Genomic DNA, 13546 nt, shown 5'->3' on the forward strand with positions numbered 1-13546 from the left:
TCCGTCTCCTTCGTCAGAGGTAGATGGGATTCCCGTGATAATTGCTCCGGACTCAGTCGTCCTCCAGGCTTCTAAATCGTGGAAGGACCACATCATAGCTCACTTCCATGGGAGATGCCCAACTCCTACCAAGATCTATAATGACCTCAATCCAGTGTGGGGAAAACATGGGAATATATTGATTCATGCTCTTTCGCAGACAGCTTGCTTGGTGTTCATCCCGTCGGTGGCGACTCGTCAATGGGTATTGGATGTTGGCTACTGGCAGGTCGATAACTGCGCTATGACGGCCGTTCCGTGGTCAGCCGATGCCTCCCTTGAGATGCAAGAGCTGGTAACCGCACCAACTTGGGCTGTCCTGAAAAGTGTTCCTCCTCAGCTCTACTCGTTGGACGGTATCAGTGTCATTGCTAGCGGGATTGGAGAACCATTACACACTGAAAACTCTAGACTGGAACCCTTTCATTTCGGAGATACTAAGGTGAAGGTGGAAATTAAGCTGGAGAGCCTTCCACCTTTAGCAGTAATTGTAAGGGATACTCAAGGATTCTCAGTTCGTGTGAATGTTGAATACCCACGTCTTCCTCCGAAATGTTGCAACTGTGGAAAATTTGGCCACATGCTCAAGTATTGTACCATTCCGATTCAGAGGAAAAACTTTAAGCAGAACCAAGATCTTCCGCGGGTCTCAAGGGCAGCAACTCAAGTAACAGTGGAGGATACATATCTAAATCCAGATGAATCCAGCTCCAAAGGGAGGGTCGAGATAGGCTCAGGTAGAGTAGTTGAAGCTAGTACTACTGCCTCAGAAGTTCAGCAAGGATTAGAACTAGCTAATACAGAGAAACTAATCTCTGAGGATGGCCTTGTCCCTATGGAGCGCTCGGCTGTCTTGAATCATCAATCTCGATCTTCTGGTTTTCCCCCCTTCACAGGAAAACCAGCACTCAGGCTCCTGACCCATCGTTTGGATAGGAACAAGAAGCTGCGTATTCATCGTCAAGCCCCTCCGCCTCAGGGGGTTGGGCCGCTGTCTCATGATGATACTATGCTCCCACAGACTGAGAAAGATTTGGAGCCTATACCAGACAATGTTGGGGTCGAGTTGGAGGAAGGAGAGATTCCCTTCCAACCCTCTCCTGCAGCGGTAAAAAAGGAAAAAAAAATTAAAGCGATTGGAGGCTAAGTCCTCTCAATCTCTTCCTTCGCAGACAGTTTCTCAGATGTTTTCCTCGATCCGGGGTAAGTCCTTGGGGAGGAAACCCCGTCGGTACTAAGCTCGAAATCTACCTTTTCTTGTACATATGAAGATATTTTCATGGAATGTTAGAGGTTTTAATAGCAATGCTCGACAATCTTTCGTAAAATCATGGATCAATAATAATAGACCGCTCATTGGAAGTATTTTGGAGACGAGGGTCTTAGAGGAGAACACTCCAGGAATAATAACTTCAGCCTTCCCTGGTTGGAGTTGGGAAAATAATTACTCGCATGCTGAATTGGGTAGGATCTGGGTGGTGTGGGATCCAACAATATCAGTAGTTGTATATAAGAAGTCTGCTCAGTTTATCTTATGTGGAGTATTTGATCCGGCTACTGGTATCTCTATTACGGTAGCGTTTGTTTATGGGTTCAATACGGAGATTCAGAGAAGGGACTTGTGGCGTGAGATGTCGGAACTTAATTCTTCCTCTCCTCTTCACAACTCTGCTTGGTTGATGGTAGGAGACTTCAACCAGATCTTGAACTGCAGTGAGCACTATTCGATCCAATCGTATGAAGCCCCAATAAGAGGAATGGAGGATCTAAGATCCTTTTTGGATACGAACGACCTCACAGACCTTAGCTGCAGGGGTACCTATTTTACGTGGACGAACTGTAGACCAGAGGATCCCATATTGAGGAAGCTTGATAGAGCTGTGGTCAACCCGGCTTGGAGTTCTCAGTTCCCAGAGTCTTTGGCAACCTTTGATCCTCCAGGTGATTCAGATCACTCTTCTTGTTTGATATCCTTCTCTCCGGTGACCCAATCAGGAAAGAAAAGCTTCAAATACTTCTCCTTTATATCCACTCACTTTGATTACATTCCTAGTCTCCGGTCGGCTTGGAGCGAATCAGTGGGTATTGGCTCAAAACTTTTTACTCTAGGTCAGAGGCTGAAGAAAGCCAAGGAGTGTTGCAAGAGGCTGAATAGGGAGGGGTTCAGTAACATTCAGCAGAGAACAAAGACAGCATTGGAGGAGTTGGAAAGAATTTAATCTACGCTAATGACAACCCCAACGGAAGCTTTAGTAACGGAGGAATCCATTGCTAGGGATACATGGGCTTTCTTTGCATCTGCTCAAGAGAACTTCTTCAAGCTTAAGTCGAGGATACGATGGCTGAGAGAAGGAGACTCCAACACTAAATTCTTCCACCGTGTAGTCATGGCCAATCAGTCTTGGAATGCTATTCGATATATAAGAGATTCCACTGGTCTGAGAATCTATAATCAGCAACAGATCAAGGGAATGGCAGTGGCGTATTTCAAGAACCTACTAGGCTCAGAAAGTAGGGGAATAGTCCCGATGACAGTGGAGGAGATTAGGGAAATCCATCCGTTCAGGTGTTCTACCTCTCTGGCTACAGAGCTTACTCGAATCCCATCTGAACAGGAGATAAAGGCAGTATTCTTCAAAATGCCTAAGTGTAAGGCTCCAGGCCCCGATGGTTTTCCAGCGGAATTTTTCCTTGAAGCCTGGGAGATTGTCGGTGATGAAGCAACTCAGGCAGTGAAAGAGTTCTTTACCTCTGGGAGATTACTTAGGAAGTTCAATGCTACAACGGTTGCTTTGATTCCCAAAGTCACTGGTGCAGATGAGCTTTCTAAATTTAGACCGGTTTCTTGCTGCTCGACAGTCTATAAGGTTATTGCCAGACTGTTAAAAAGGCGCCTCAAGGTCTTTGTGCCAGAAGTGGTACAAAATAATCAAGTGGGATTTATAAAGGGTCGGTACCTGTGCGAAAATGTTCTTCTAGCTTCAGAGATGGTTACAAGATTTCACAAAAGGGGTCCAACAACTCGGGGCTGTCTGCAAATAGACTTAATGAAGGCATATGATAACCTGAATTGGGAGTTTATGCTCAATATCCTTACAGCTTTTGGGCTCCCGGAAATCTTTATTGGTTGGATAAAGGAGTGTATAACAACAACATCCTTCAGCATAGCCTTTAATGGAGAGTTGCTGGATTGCTTTCCAGGTAAAAAAGGGTTGAGGCAAGGAGATCCAATCTCTTCTCTTTTGTTCGTTATAGCTATGGACATTCTCTCCAAGCTCCTAGACAGAGGCGCTATGGATCATTCGTTTGGTCTTCATCCTCTTGGAAATTCCCCTCTAATCACACACATAAGCTTCGCTGATGATGTGTTATTGTTCTTTGATGGAACGGATCAATCTCTACAAGGCTTGCTTGACATCTTGGATCGTTTCAATATGAGCTCTGGGCTGGGGATTAATAGGAGCAAGACTGCAGTGTTTTTTGATGGGGGCGACATGGCCTGCAATCGAACCTCTGCAGCTGATCACGGTATCTCTCAAGGTTCCTTTCCGATTCGCTATCTGGGAGTTCCTCTCACGACAAAGAAGTTGAGGAGACAAGACTATCAACCTCTCTTGGATAAGATTCATTCTAGGTTTACTTCTTGGACAGTTAAGCATCTCTCGTTTGCGGGCCGTTTACAACTGTTAAAATCAGTCATATACTCTACTATATCCTTCTGGGCCTCTATTTTTCTTCTTCCAAATGGCTGCCTCAAGGCATTGGAACAGATGTGTAATGGCTTTCTTTGGAAAGGGGTCCCAACAGGAGCTAGAGGAGCAAAGGTTTCTTGGGAAGCAGTGTGTTCATCTACGAAATCAGGAGGTCTTGGGTTGAGGAGAGTGAGCCCTTGGAATAAGATTTTGGGGTTGAAGCTTATATGGTTGTTGTTTGCTTCATCTGGGTCTCTATGGGTTTCGTGGACTCGGGTAAACTTGATTCGAGCTGAAAATTTCTGGACCCTGGATGCTACTAGATCTGGTAGTTGGATTTGGAAGTCGCTATGTAAACTCAGGCAATTAGCTCGACCGTTTGTGGTCTGTGAGGTGGGTTCAGGTAGAACCGCAAGCTTCTGGCATGATAATTGGACCTCCTTAGGCTCCCTAATAAACATGACGGGTGAGAGGGGGCCGAGGTTGAGTGGTCTGCCAGTGGACGCGGTGGTAAGAGACGCATGGGTTGATAACAACTGGTGGGTCAGCTCTTCAAGATCAAGGAATCCGGTTATAAGCTTTCTAAAGAATTGTTTACCTGATCCCCGAGCAATGGTGTTGTCTGAGGAGAAGGACAACTTTTTATGGCAAATTGGAGATAGGACTCCTGTTCCAGATTTCTCTACTGCTCTTATGTGGACTCACCTCTATGATCGGCTTCCGGAAGTGACTTGGCACAAGTCTATATGGTTCAAAGGAAGGATACCGAAGCATGCGTTTCTTTCTTGGTTAATAGCTCTAAACAGATTATCGACAAAAGACAGGATGAGCCAATGGGGAGTGCCAGTCTCCTCCACTTGTTTGTTGTGCGGTTCTGCTGATGAAACACGCCAACATCTATTCTTGGAATGCGATTACAGCAAGGAGGTCCATACCTTCTTCTTTTCTCCGGCCCATCTCTCCCCTCCTCCACTGATCATGGATGTTCTAGGCTGGATCAAAGCTCCCACTCGGGATAGTAACATCAACCTGATCCTAAAGCTCACCTTTCAAGCTTCTCTCTATATGCTTTGGAAAGAAAGAAACTCAAGAATGCATAATCAGTCTTCTCGACCGGCAGCTTCTATCATACAAGAGATCCAACGACTGTTACGAGCAAAGATGGACATTCTCTCCAGGGAACAGAGGAATCTGCCTACCACGGTCACTTTTTTATCTACTTGGCGTCGCCTTTATATTAGCTCGTAGGTAGAGTTTTTTTTTTTGAGTTTTGAGTTGAGTCTTGTAAGTAGATCAGATGGTCTGCGGTTTTGGAGCTGTACAAAAAATAATATGAATAAAGTATGTTTAAAAAAAAAAAAAAAAAAAAAAACAGTGAAAAAAAAAAAAAAAAAATACACATCAAGCAAATAAATTTTGGTAGGGATGTGCATAAATAAGGTTTCTAAATCCTAGGGGGTGTTTCTGTTAAAGTTCTGATACTTTTCATGTGAAAATGTGAAGCCTGAAGAGGCCCTAACGCGTAGGAGCCTCGTCAAACTAGAGGACTATTGTTTGAGGGTTAACGAATAACTTTGGAGCTTTAGTACATGAGTTTATGTCGTCATATGTCTAACTTTCATAATTACTATCATAGCCAATAAACTCATTGTGATATTTCCCCTACAAGCGAATGATTATGATTCTGGCCCAACTTCAGCTCTGCAGGTACAAAAGCAACCGTAGGTTTCAATTCTTGCTTTCGGAATACAACTAAATCTCTATACGCATACAAGATCCCATTCATCTACGTTCTTTTATTCATGAACAGACTTTATAATTGTTAAAACTCTAGTTAATTTCATTTGAAGAGCTATGTGTACAGCTTTGGACTCTTGCTGCTGTCGATGTCACTTGGAAAAGACCTACAGGTAAAAAGCATCAGAGTAGGATTATGTCGATCTACTATGTACATCTGAGCATTTTAGTAAGTCAATGCTCTCAAACTGTGAACCTTCTTCATCGTCATTGATGAGCCAACAGAACGAGGTTTTGCAAATATTTTATCACCGCCAACTTCTGTTGACCGTTGGTTGCTTCCTCTCAAGTTTTGTTTCCTTAAAATATTATTTCTCTTTAATTATTAATTCTCTTATTATTGATGCATGGATGTTGATTCTTTGATTGAGAAGGTACTTTTTTATAATCTAACTGTCAATTTTCTTTGCTTGTCTTGATAACGAACTTTACCCCTTTTTGGGGGTACAAAAAGAATATACAAGTAGTAGTCTTCTTCGGTTCCTAACGAACAAAGACAAAGCTGGTGCAGTGTAACACAAAAGAACTACTCCTTTACAATGCATCTTCCTTGTATGGGCCTTATACTGTTTCAAGTACTTGCTCTACATACTCTTGTGTTCTACTGTCAGGCATCCAGTTTCACTGATCAGACAGACAAACAAGCGCTGCTCGAGTTTCAGTCTAACCTATCACCAAACAGCCGAGTTTCCTTAGCTTCATGGAATAAATCTTTTGATCTCTGCAACTGGACTGGAGTTACCTGTGCCCGGAAACACAAGAGAGTCACTACTTTAAACCTCAGCGGGATGAAACTAAGCGGTGTTATCTCGCACTCTATCGGTAACCTCTCTTTCCTCACAACTCTTAGTCTCGCACACAACTCTTTCCACGGTAGCATCCCTCCTGAGGTGGGGAAGCTGTTCAGGCTTCAACACTTGAACCTGAGCAACAATCTCGGAGGTGGGATTCCACTCGGCTTATCCAACTGTTCTGCACTTTTGACCAGGGAAGTTGCCTGCCTCTTTCGGGAACCTAACATCACTAGAGAGGCTTGATCTCGCGTATAACCGTATGGAAGGAGAGATCCCTAAGAGTATGTCCACACTCACGAGGATTAAGTTTCTCCGACTAGCGCAAAACAAGTTTTCAGGAGTCTTTCCTCCTGCTATTTACAACCCTCTCCTCACTTCTGTTTCTATCCATCCCAACAAACTCCTTCTCCGGTCAGCTTAGGCCTGACGTTGACTTGCTTTTCCAAACATTCAAGTGCTGTTCTTGGGAGGAAACGCTTTCAAAGGGCAGATTCCATCTTCGCTAGCCAATATTACATCTTGATTACATAATCTAGAAATACTCGGGCTTAGTTACAACTCCTTGGGAAGTTACTCCTCCAGAGATCTTGATTTTCTTGGCAGTTTGAATAACTGCACTCAACTACAGTATCTTGGTGTTGGGTACAACAGACTTGGGGGGAAGATGCCTCATGCTATATCCAATCTCTCCAACCAGTTAACATATCTATTCCTTGGAGGAAACTTCATCTTTGGGAGCATTCCTCATGACATCGGAAACCTTGAAAGCCTCCAAACATTCAAGGTTGAGCAGAGCCTCTTGACAGGTGAACTTCCCACCTCCCTTGGGATGCAGATTAGGAAGGCTCCAGTTACAGTCCAATATGATGTCAGGAGAGATACCATCTTCCTTGGGGAACCTCAGTATGATAGCTGAGCTCTATTTGTATAACAATAGTTTCAAAGGAACCATCCCTTCTACTTGATTACAACATGCTGCATGGCTCCATACCTCAAGAACTCATGGAAGCTCGGTCTCTGGTTGCTTTAAATGTTTCGTATAATAATCTGACTGGAGATTTACCAAGCGAGGTGGGAAAGCTGGAGAATCTTATTCAGCTATACGTTTCACACAACCAGTTATCAGGACATATACCGCAAACCCTGGGGAGCTGTCTCTCCTTGGAAGAGATTAGTTTAAATAGAAACTTATTTGAAGGAAGCATCATTAATATCAGAGGGCTGAGGGACCTTAAATTCTTGGATCTATCCAACAACAATCTCTCTGGCTCTATACCTGGTTATCTAGTAAACCTCTCTGTGAATAGTCTTGAAGGGCCAGTACCAAGTGAAGGAGCATTTCGAAAATTCAGCCAAGTTTCTATATTTGGAAACATAAATCTTTGTGGGGGCATCCCTGAACTACAGTTAAGGCCATGCTCCGTGGAAGGAGAGATTAAAAGAGTGAAGTCTTCAGTGAAAAAGAAAAAATTAGTCATTGGCATTGGTGCAGGTGTTGCTATGTTTGTACTTTCGGTAATCGGTATCATCTCTCTGTGTTGGCTCAAGAAACGTAACAGAAACGACAGGGTTAGCAATATGTTTAGCTCCACAACTGTTCCTGTACATGAAAGGGTAAGTTACGAGGAGCTTCATAATGCGAGCGGTGGGTTTTCTTTGGGAAACACCATTGGGTCAGGGAACTTTGGTGTTGTGTACAAAGCATTGCTCGGTGCTGAGGACAGAGCTGTTGCCATCAAAGTGTTGAATCTCAGTAAGCCTGGAGCTGCCAAGAGCTTTAGCGCAGAGTGTGAAGCCTTGAAGGGTGTAAGGCATCGCAACCTTGTGAAGCTCCTAACAGCTTGCTCCAGCGTCGATTACAAAGGTAAGGAATTTAGAGCCTTGGTGTATGCCGGATGGAAGCTTGGATATGTGGCTGTACCGAGAAGGGACCAGCGATACAACCTCAAGGCCCTTGACCCTTCGTGAAAGGTTTAACGTAGCTATAGACGTGGCATCTGCGTTAGAGTATCTTCACGTTAATTGTCATGATCCCATAGCTCATTGTGATCTTAAGCCAAGCAATGTACTTCTGGATGATGATCTAACAGCACATGTTAGTGACTTTGGTCTAGCTCGACTGCTTCTCAAATTCGACCAAGAGTCCTTCCTTAATCAACTCAGCTCGGCCGGCGTTAGAGGAACCATCGGCTATGCCGCACCAGGTAAAACTATCAAACTTTGTGTATTATTCTTTTATCACTCCAATATTTTTTTCTGTGAATTTTGGTTGTAGAGTATAGAATGGGAGGACAACCATCAATACATGGTGATGTGTATAGCTTTGGGATTCTCCTTTTGGAAATGTTCACAGGGAAACGACCAACCAATGAACTATTTGAAGGAAGTTTTACACTATACAGCTATACCAAGTCAGCATTGCCTGAGAGTGTAGTGAACATTGATTCTTCAGAGAGGTCTACGAGTTGGTTTCCCTGTTGCTGAGTGCTTGACAATGGTCTTGGAGTTGGGACTTAGGTGTTGTGAGGAACTTCCAAGGAACCGGTTGGCCATAAGTAAAATTGTAAAGGAGTTATTCATAATCAGAGAGAGGTTCTTTAAAACCAGAATAACCGCCAGACGTTGAAGTGTTTTGATTTCCTCTACAACATTTGAAATCCTCAAAGGTTAATATCATAACGCCTAGCTACGAAATAATTTGATTTATTAGCACATACATATATTGGAAAATTACATGTTTACCACTTTCATGCTACCACTTTTCATTTTTACCATCACTAATGAGACATTTTCAAAAATACATTCTTCATTAAGTGACAAAAGACTCTTATGTCCTTGTTATTTATATATATAATAAATTATTATTTAAATAAAAAAAAATAAAAAAAAAATAAAAAAAATTTTTCTTTTTATTTTTCGAAATATACTTTTTCAAATTCGAATTTTTTTATAAAACTTTTTTTTTTTGATTTTTTTTTGATTTTTTTTTTAATTTCTTTTTGAAAAACGGAAATTATGTTTGAAACTATTTTTTAAAATTTTTATATATTTTTTAAGTATTTATATATTTATTAGAACCATAAATTTCACATTTTAAAAACCCTACCCCATCCCTCAACTCTAAACCCTAAGTCTAGATTAGTTAATCCTAAGGGTATAATTGTATTTTACCCTTTATTAAAAGTGAGGGTAAAAGTGGTTAATGTAAACATGAAAAGTGGTACTATGAATGTGGTATTTGTGGCAATTTCCCTACATATATATGCTCCAAGACTTCGTGTTATCAACTACTTATTATTTGCAGAAAAAATAGTATGTTTTGTTACCATCTTTATAATTAATAATGCTGAATCTTCCATTTAAATTCTCAGTTGTTTTTGATGTTTTTTCCCCTTGGGCGATGACAAGTTTTTCAAATTTAGACTTCTCTTAAACTTTATATATTTGTTTAAGAAAAACTTGGCGAAGTACCAAAAGAAGAAGAAAAACTGTTGGTAATAAGAAACTCGGGTGATACAGGAACGAGGACTTAGAGCACCATTATCGCAGGCTCTTAAGGCCCGTATTTAGTATTTTTAGATTTAAAAAAAAATAAAAATTGGTTAATTAGAATGGAGACATCGCTTAATTAAGCGACATAAGAGCATGATTATCCATGTTGCTTAGGTAGATTGCTTAGATGAATTTTGATTAAAAGAAAAAGAAAATTATCTTTTAATTCAAGCACCGTTGCTTAATTAGGAACAATAAGCTACGTTGCTTATCTCCTTCTCTCTCTCATCTCTATCTCTGTCTCTCTCCCCACTTCCTGAAATCAGTAGATTTCGGTTCCAAAATGTCGTGATTGATCTCTTCTCTTGGGATGATCTCGTCGTCGTCTTTGATCGTCTCGAGGGATAGGGATTGGGTTCGATCGTCTCACCGAAACGCTAACTTCTCCGACGGGCTTATCGCCGGCGATGGGACGATCAGCCACGATCTCGATGACTAAGGTGAGGCTTTAACTTAGTTAGTAAAGAGATATTCTGCAAATCTTATTGATAGTTTCGTGTTGTGGCTTTTGTAAATCTTATTGATGGTTTCGACAGAACCGAGCCTTCACATGGAGGTAGAGGGAGAAGATGAGTTCAGGGAAGAGTATGCTTGCCCCTTCTGCTCAGACTATTTTGATATCGTCTCTCTCTGCTGCCACATAGACGAAGATCATCCCATGGACACTATCAATGGGGTAAACATCTCTTTATTCTGCAATATCAAAAATCTAATAAATGTCTTCACATGGTTCTTAGTAGATTAGGCAAACAACTAGAGAAAATCAAATTGTAATTAAATCCATCCTGTCCGAAAATCATTGACATAGAGAACCAAGAATGGAGAAAAGTTTTTGTCTTTGAGGCATTTGAGTCTCATGGTGAGGCTTTATTAGATCAAGCGTGTGTGTGTTAGTTTATGTGTAAGAGTTTTGTTTTTTAGTTTAGGTAATGATGAACTTTGTCAAAAGTTGGAATCTTTGATTCTTGATTTACAACAAGACTTGCAAAAAACTTGTTTTTGGTAAAACTTTGTTTATTACATATCTCCAACTTTTATTACATATCTCCATGTTCCTTCTGATCCCATTTATGTTTGTCGTGTAACCACAAGAATGGAACACACTTTTAGTAATCCTATCTTTTTTTCAAGTCTCTGTTTATGTTTTTTTTTTTTGTAGTTGTGCCATCTCTGATTGTTTGCTTTTTGTTTATGATGGAAATGCAGATAACTTCTTGGGGTTTGAGGAGGTGGTCTTCTTATTTCCTGGAAGATGGCCGGATTCTAACAAGTGAATACTCTTCTTCTCTTCTCCTCTCTTGCCGTATGTTTTGTGTATTGAATGGTCTCCTTTGAAGAACATAATATTGGCAAAAGAATCTTTAAAATTTTTAAGCACCTTAAAATAAGAGCTTTGCAATGGAGGAGGAAAAATGTCAAGTTGCTTAGCTAAGTTTCTTATCCAAATTATCTCCTTAAATACTATTATTATATTATTAAGCAATCCATTATGAGTTGGTAGGATAATGATGCTCTTTAAGAAACGGGTTTTATGGACACGTGTCGTTATCTCACCCCTCTCTCTCTCGACCAAAGCATCCTCTCTCTTTCTCTCGCGTTTCCTCGACGACTCCGACTCCATCTGGTTATCTCTCCTCGACGATGACCTCTCCGCGGCGACTCCGACTCCATTAACCGGCGACTCTGACGATGACCTCTCCATGGCTTTTAATCTGTAGTTGGGTCTGGATTGTATGATTAAACTTGGCTTTCGTTCTTTTAAAGCAAAATCTGTTCTTATAGTTCATTGTAATATTTGCGTTTATTCTGAGTTTCGTAATTGAAATTGATATTTGCGTTTCGTAATTGAAATTGATATTTGCGTTTATTCTGAGTTTGGTCTTATTTGTAGACAGCGAGGTACACTGTGAGAGCTTTTTGTATGAGACATTACGAAAAGATTTCTTGTTGCGTCATTGTGAGAGGAGACAAGGCAATGCAACTTCTTGAGTGTGGCTTGAAAGTGAAGGAATACAGATCGAATCTGTGAGTAATGGATTCCCCTCTTTGTTATTAGAACCTTTCTTTTGTATCTCTATCATTGTCTTAAGATTGCTCCGTTTATTGTTCTGTTTCCCATCAGCAAGTTTTGTAATAAGTTCACGGTTCTTGCTTAGCTTTGAATCTGTTTGTTATATTATAGACTGAAAAATACTGAGGCCATTCTTTTTAACCATTGTGTAATTGAATTTGTGAGAATCGCGTTCACTCACTAACAAACAAAGCACATCTGATTCTTCCATTTGTCGTATCACCAGTCATCACCAGGGAATGAGGTAGCTTTCCTCTAAAGCATTACTAAGGCAATGGCAGCTATGAGCAAGGTCTGATTCCTTTTTATTTAACACTAATCAGATTTGTTGTTTAGAATTTGTTTCTATAATCTAACTGAGATGTTTTTCTGATGTTTCCAGAATATGGATCTGGCAAAACAGGCTAAGGTTATGAGAGAGTTCCAAAAGCAGTCTGCGCAAATGGACATGACTGTAAGTTGTGAGCAGCAGGTATGGTATCTACACTATAAAACAAACACATCATCTGTGATTCTATCAGCATCCAAGTCAAACCATCTGCGCAGTTCTGAAATGGATGATCTGGAGAAGCGGTTGGCGGCGCTTAGATAGAAAGAAAGAAGAAAGTGCCGTGAGCTTGAAGAAAACGTTTCAGACCAAGAGCTACTGGTTAGTTCAATATCATTGATCAATTTGAAGTTTTTTGATTGTGCATTGTAGTAAAGTTTGTTGTAATGAAAGTGTTTTATAATTTTTTTTAAGAACCCATAATTAAGAGACTTGCAATAAACCATTTAAATGTTCAAATCTCTTTCTAAGTCTCTTAACTCACTTTTACACTTTAAAAATTATTAAAAATTAATTAAGAGACCCTTTAAGGGGTTTTGGGATAATGATGCTCTTATGTCTATTATCTAGATTAAGACCTAACTTCAGGTTAGTCTTCCATATTTGGTATTTGTGTGTTTATTATCTTATAAAAAGGGGAGTATTTTTTTCTTTACTTTTGATTCAACATGCATCTCTGTTTTGCTCTTTGTTTTTCTTATATAGTGTTTATCAAAAGAATGACTAGAAAATATAATAATTAATCTCAATTATCTACAAAACTAAATTGAAATTTGATTGTACATGTGCAAAATATATGCCTTTGCTGTTCATATTTAATGATTGTGTTGGTTCGGAAAAAGATTAATATTATACATTTTGGTCAACTATTGTAAAATCTGAACACTCAAAATTTCAATTTCTTTTAAGTTTTCCAACAATTAATCCTCAAAGAATATATATTTTAATTATAAACTAGATTTTAATCCGCACACCCGTGCGGATAAAATTTTATTTATTAACATAAATTTTATATTATTTTGTATATAATAATTTATGATAATATATTGCTGTCATTTTAAAAATAACTAAATGATATATAGTTCTAAATATTAAAATTTAACCTATGATAACAATTTTATTTTTTGTAAAAATTATTACATAATTTATGAATATTAATCATTTTAAAAGGTGAATGATATTTTAGTCACTTTAAACGGCAAATCATATTTTATTTATTTATCTTAATGAAAGTATTTTTTCAAAATATATTGGTTTACCAATTCAACATAAT

At 39.8% G+C, this 13546-nt stretch overlaps 4 protein-coding genes across 4 annotated transcripts; all 4 read left to right on the forward strand.

Moving 5' to 3' along the window:
• Positions 1–4055: 4055 nt before the first annotated feature.
• Positions 4056–5128, forward strand: LOC117126045. Its single transcript, XM_033273348.1, has one exon. The coding sequence runs from the start codon at positions 4191–4193 to the stop codon at positions 4977–4979; it is 789 nt and encodes a 262-aa protein (XP_033129239.1). The 5' UTR covers positions 4056–4190; the 3' UTR covers positions 4980–5128.
• A 428-nt stretch (positions 5129–5556) lies between these two features.
• Positions 5557–9202, forward strand: LOC103873370 (probable LRR receptor-like serine/threonine-protein kinase At3g47570). The gene is given in 9 exon segments (XM_009151784.3): positions 5557–6513; positions 6515–6686; positions 6688–6760; positions 6763–7150; positions 7152–7277; positions 7279–8211; positions 8213–8526; positions 8598–8763; positions 8765–9202. Coding segments are annotated over 9 exon segments (2802 nt in total). The 5' UTR covers positions 5557–6067; the 3' UTR covers positions 8949–9202.
• Positions 9203–9443: 241 nt separating this feature from the next.
• On the forward strand, positions 9444–12133 carry LOC103873262 (protein DEHYDRATION-INDUCED 19 homolog 5-like). The gene is made up of 4 exons (XM_033273349.1): positions 9444–10314; positions 10411–10550; positions 11081–11144; positions 11770–12133. Exons 2-4 carry the CDS (start codon positions 10425–10427, stop codon positions 11901–11903), a joined length of 324 nt encoding a protein of 107 aa, XP_033129240.1. The 5' UTR covers positions 9444–10314; positions 10411–10424; the 3' UTR covers positions 11904–12133.
• An 86-nt stretch (positions 12134–12219) lies between these two features.
• LOC117126075 (vacuolar protein sorting-associated protein 2 homolog 3-like) lies at positions 12220–12537 on the forward strand. Its single transcript, XM_033273452.1, has 2 exons — positions 12220–12237; positions 12328–12537. The coding sequence occupies exons 1-2, from the start codon at positions 12220–12222 to the stop codon at positions 12535–12537; spliced, it is 228 nt and encodes a 75-aa protein (XP_033129343.1).
• The last annotated feature ends 1009 nt before the right edge of the window (positions 12538–13546 follow it).

This window comes from Brassica rapa, chromosome A06, assembly GCF_000309985.2.
Source record: "Brassica rapa cultivar Chiifu-401-42 chromosome A06, CAAS_Brap_v3.01, whole genome shotgun sequence".
NCBI lineage: Eukaryota > Viridiplantae > Streptophyta > Magnoliopsida > Brassicales > Brassicaceae > Brassica > Brassica rapa.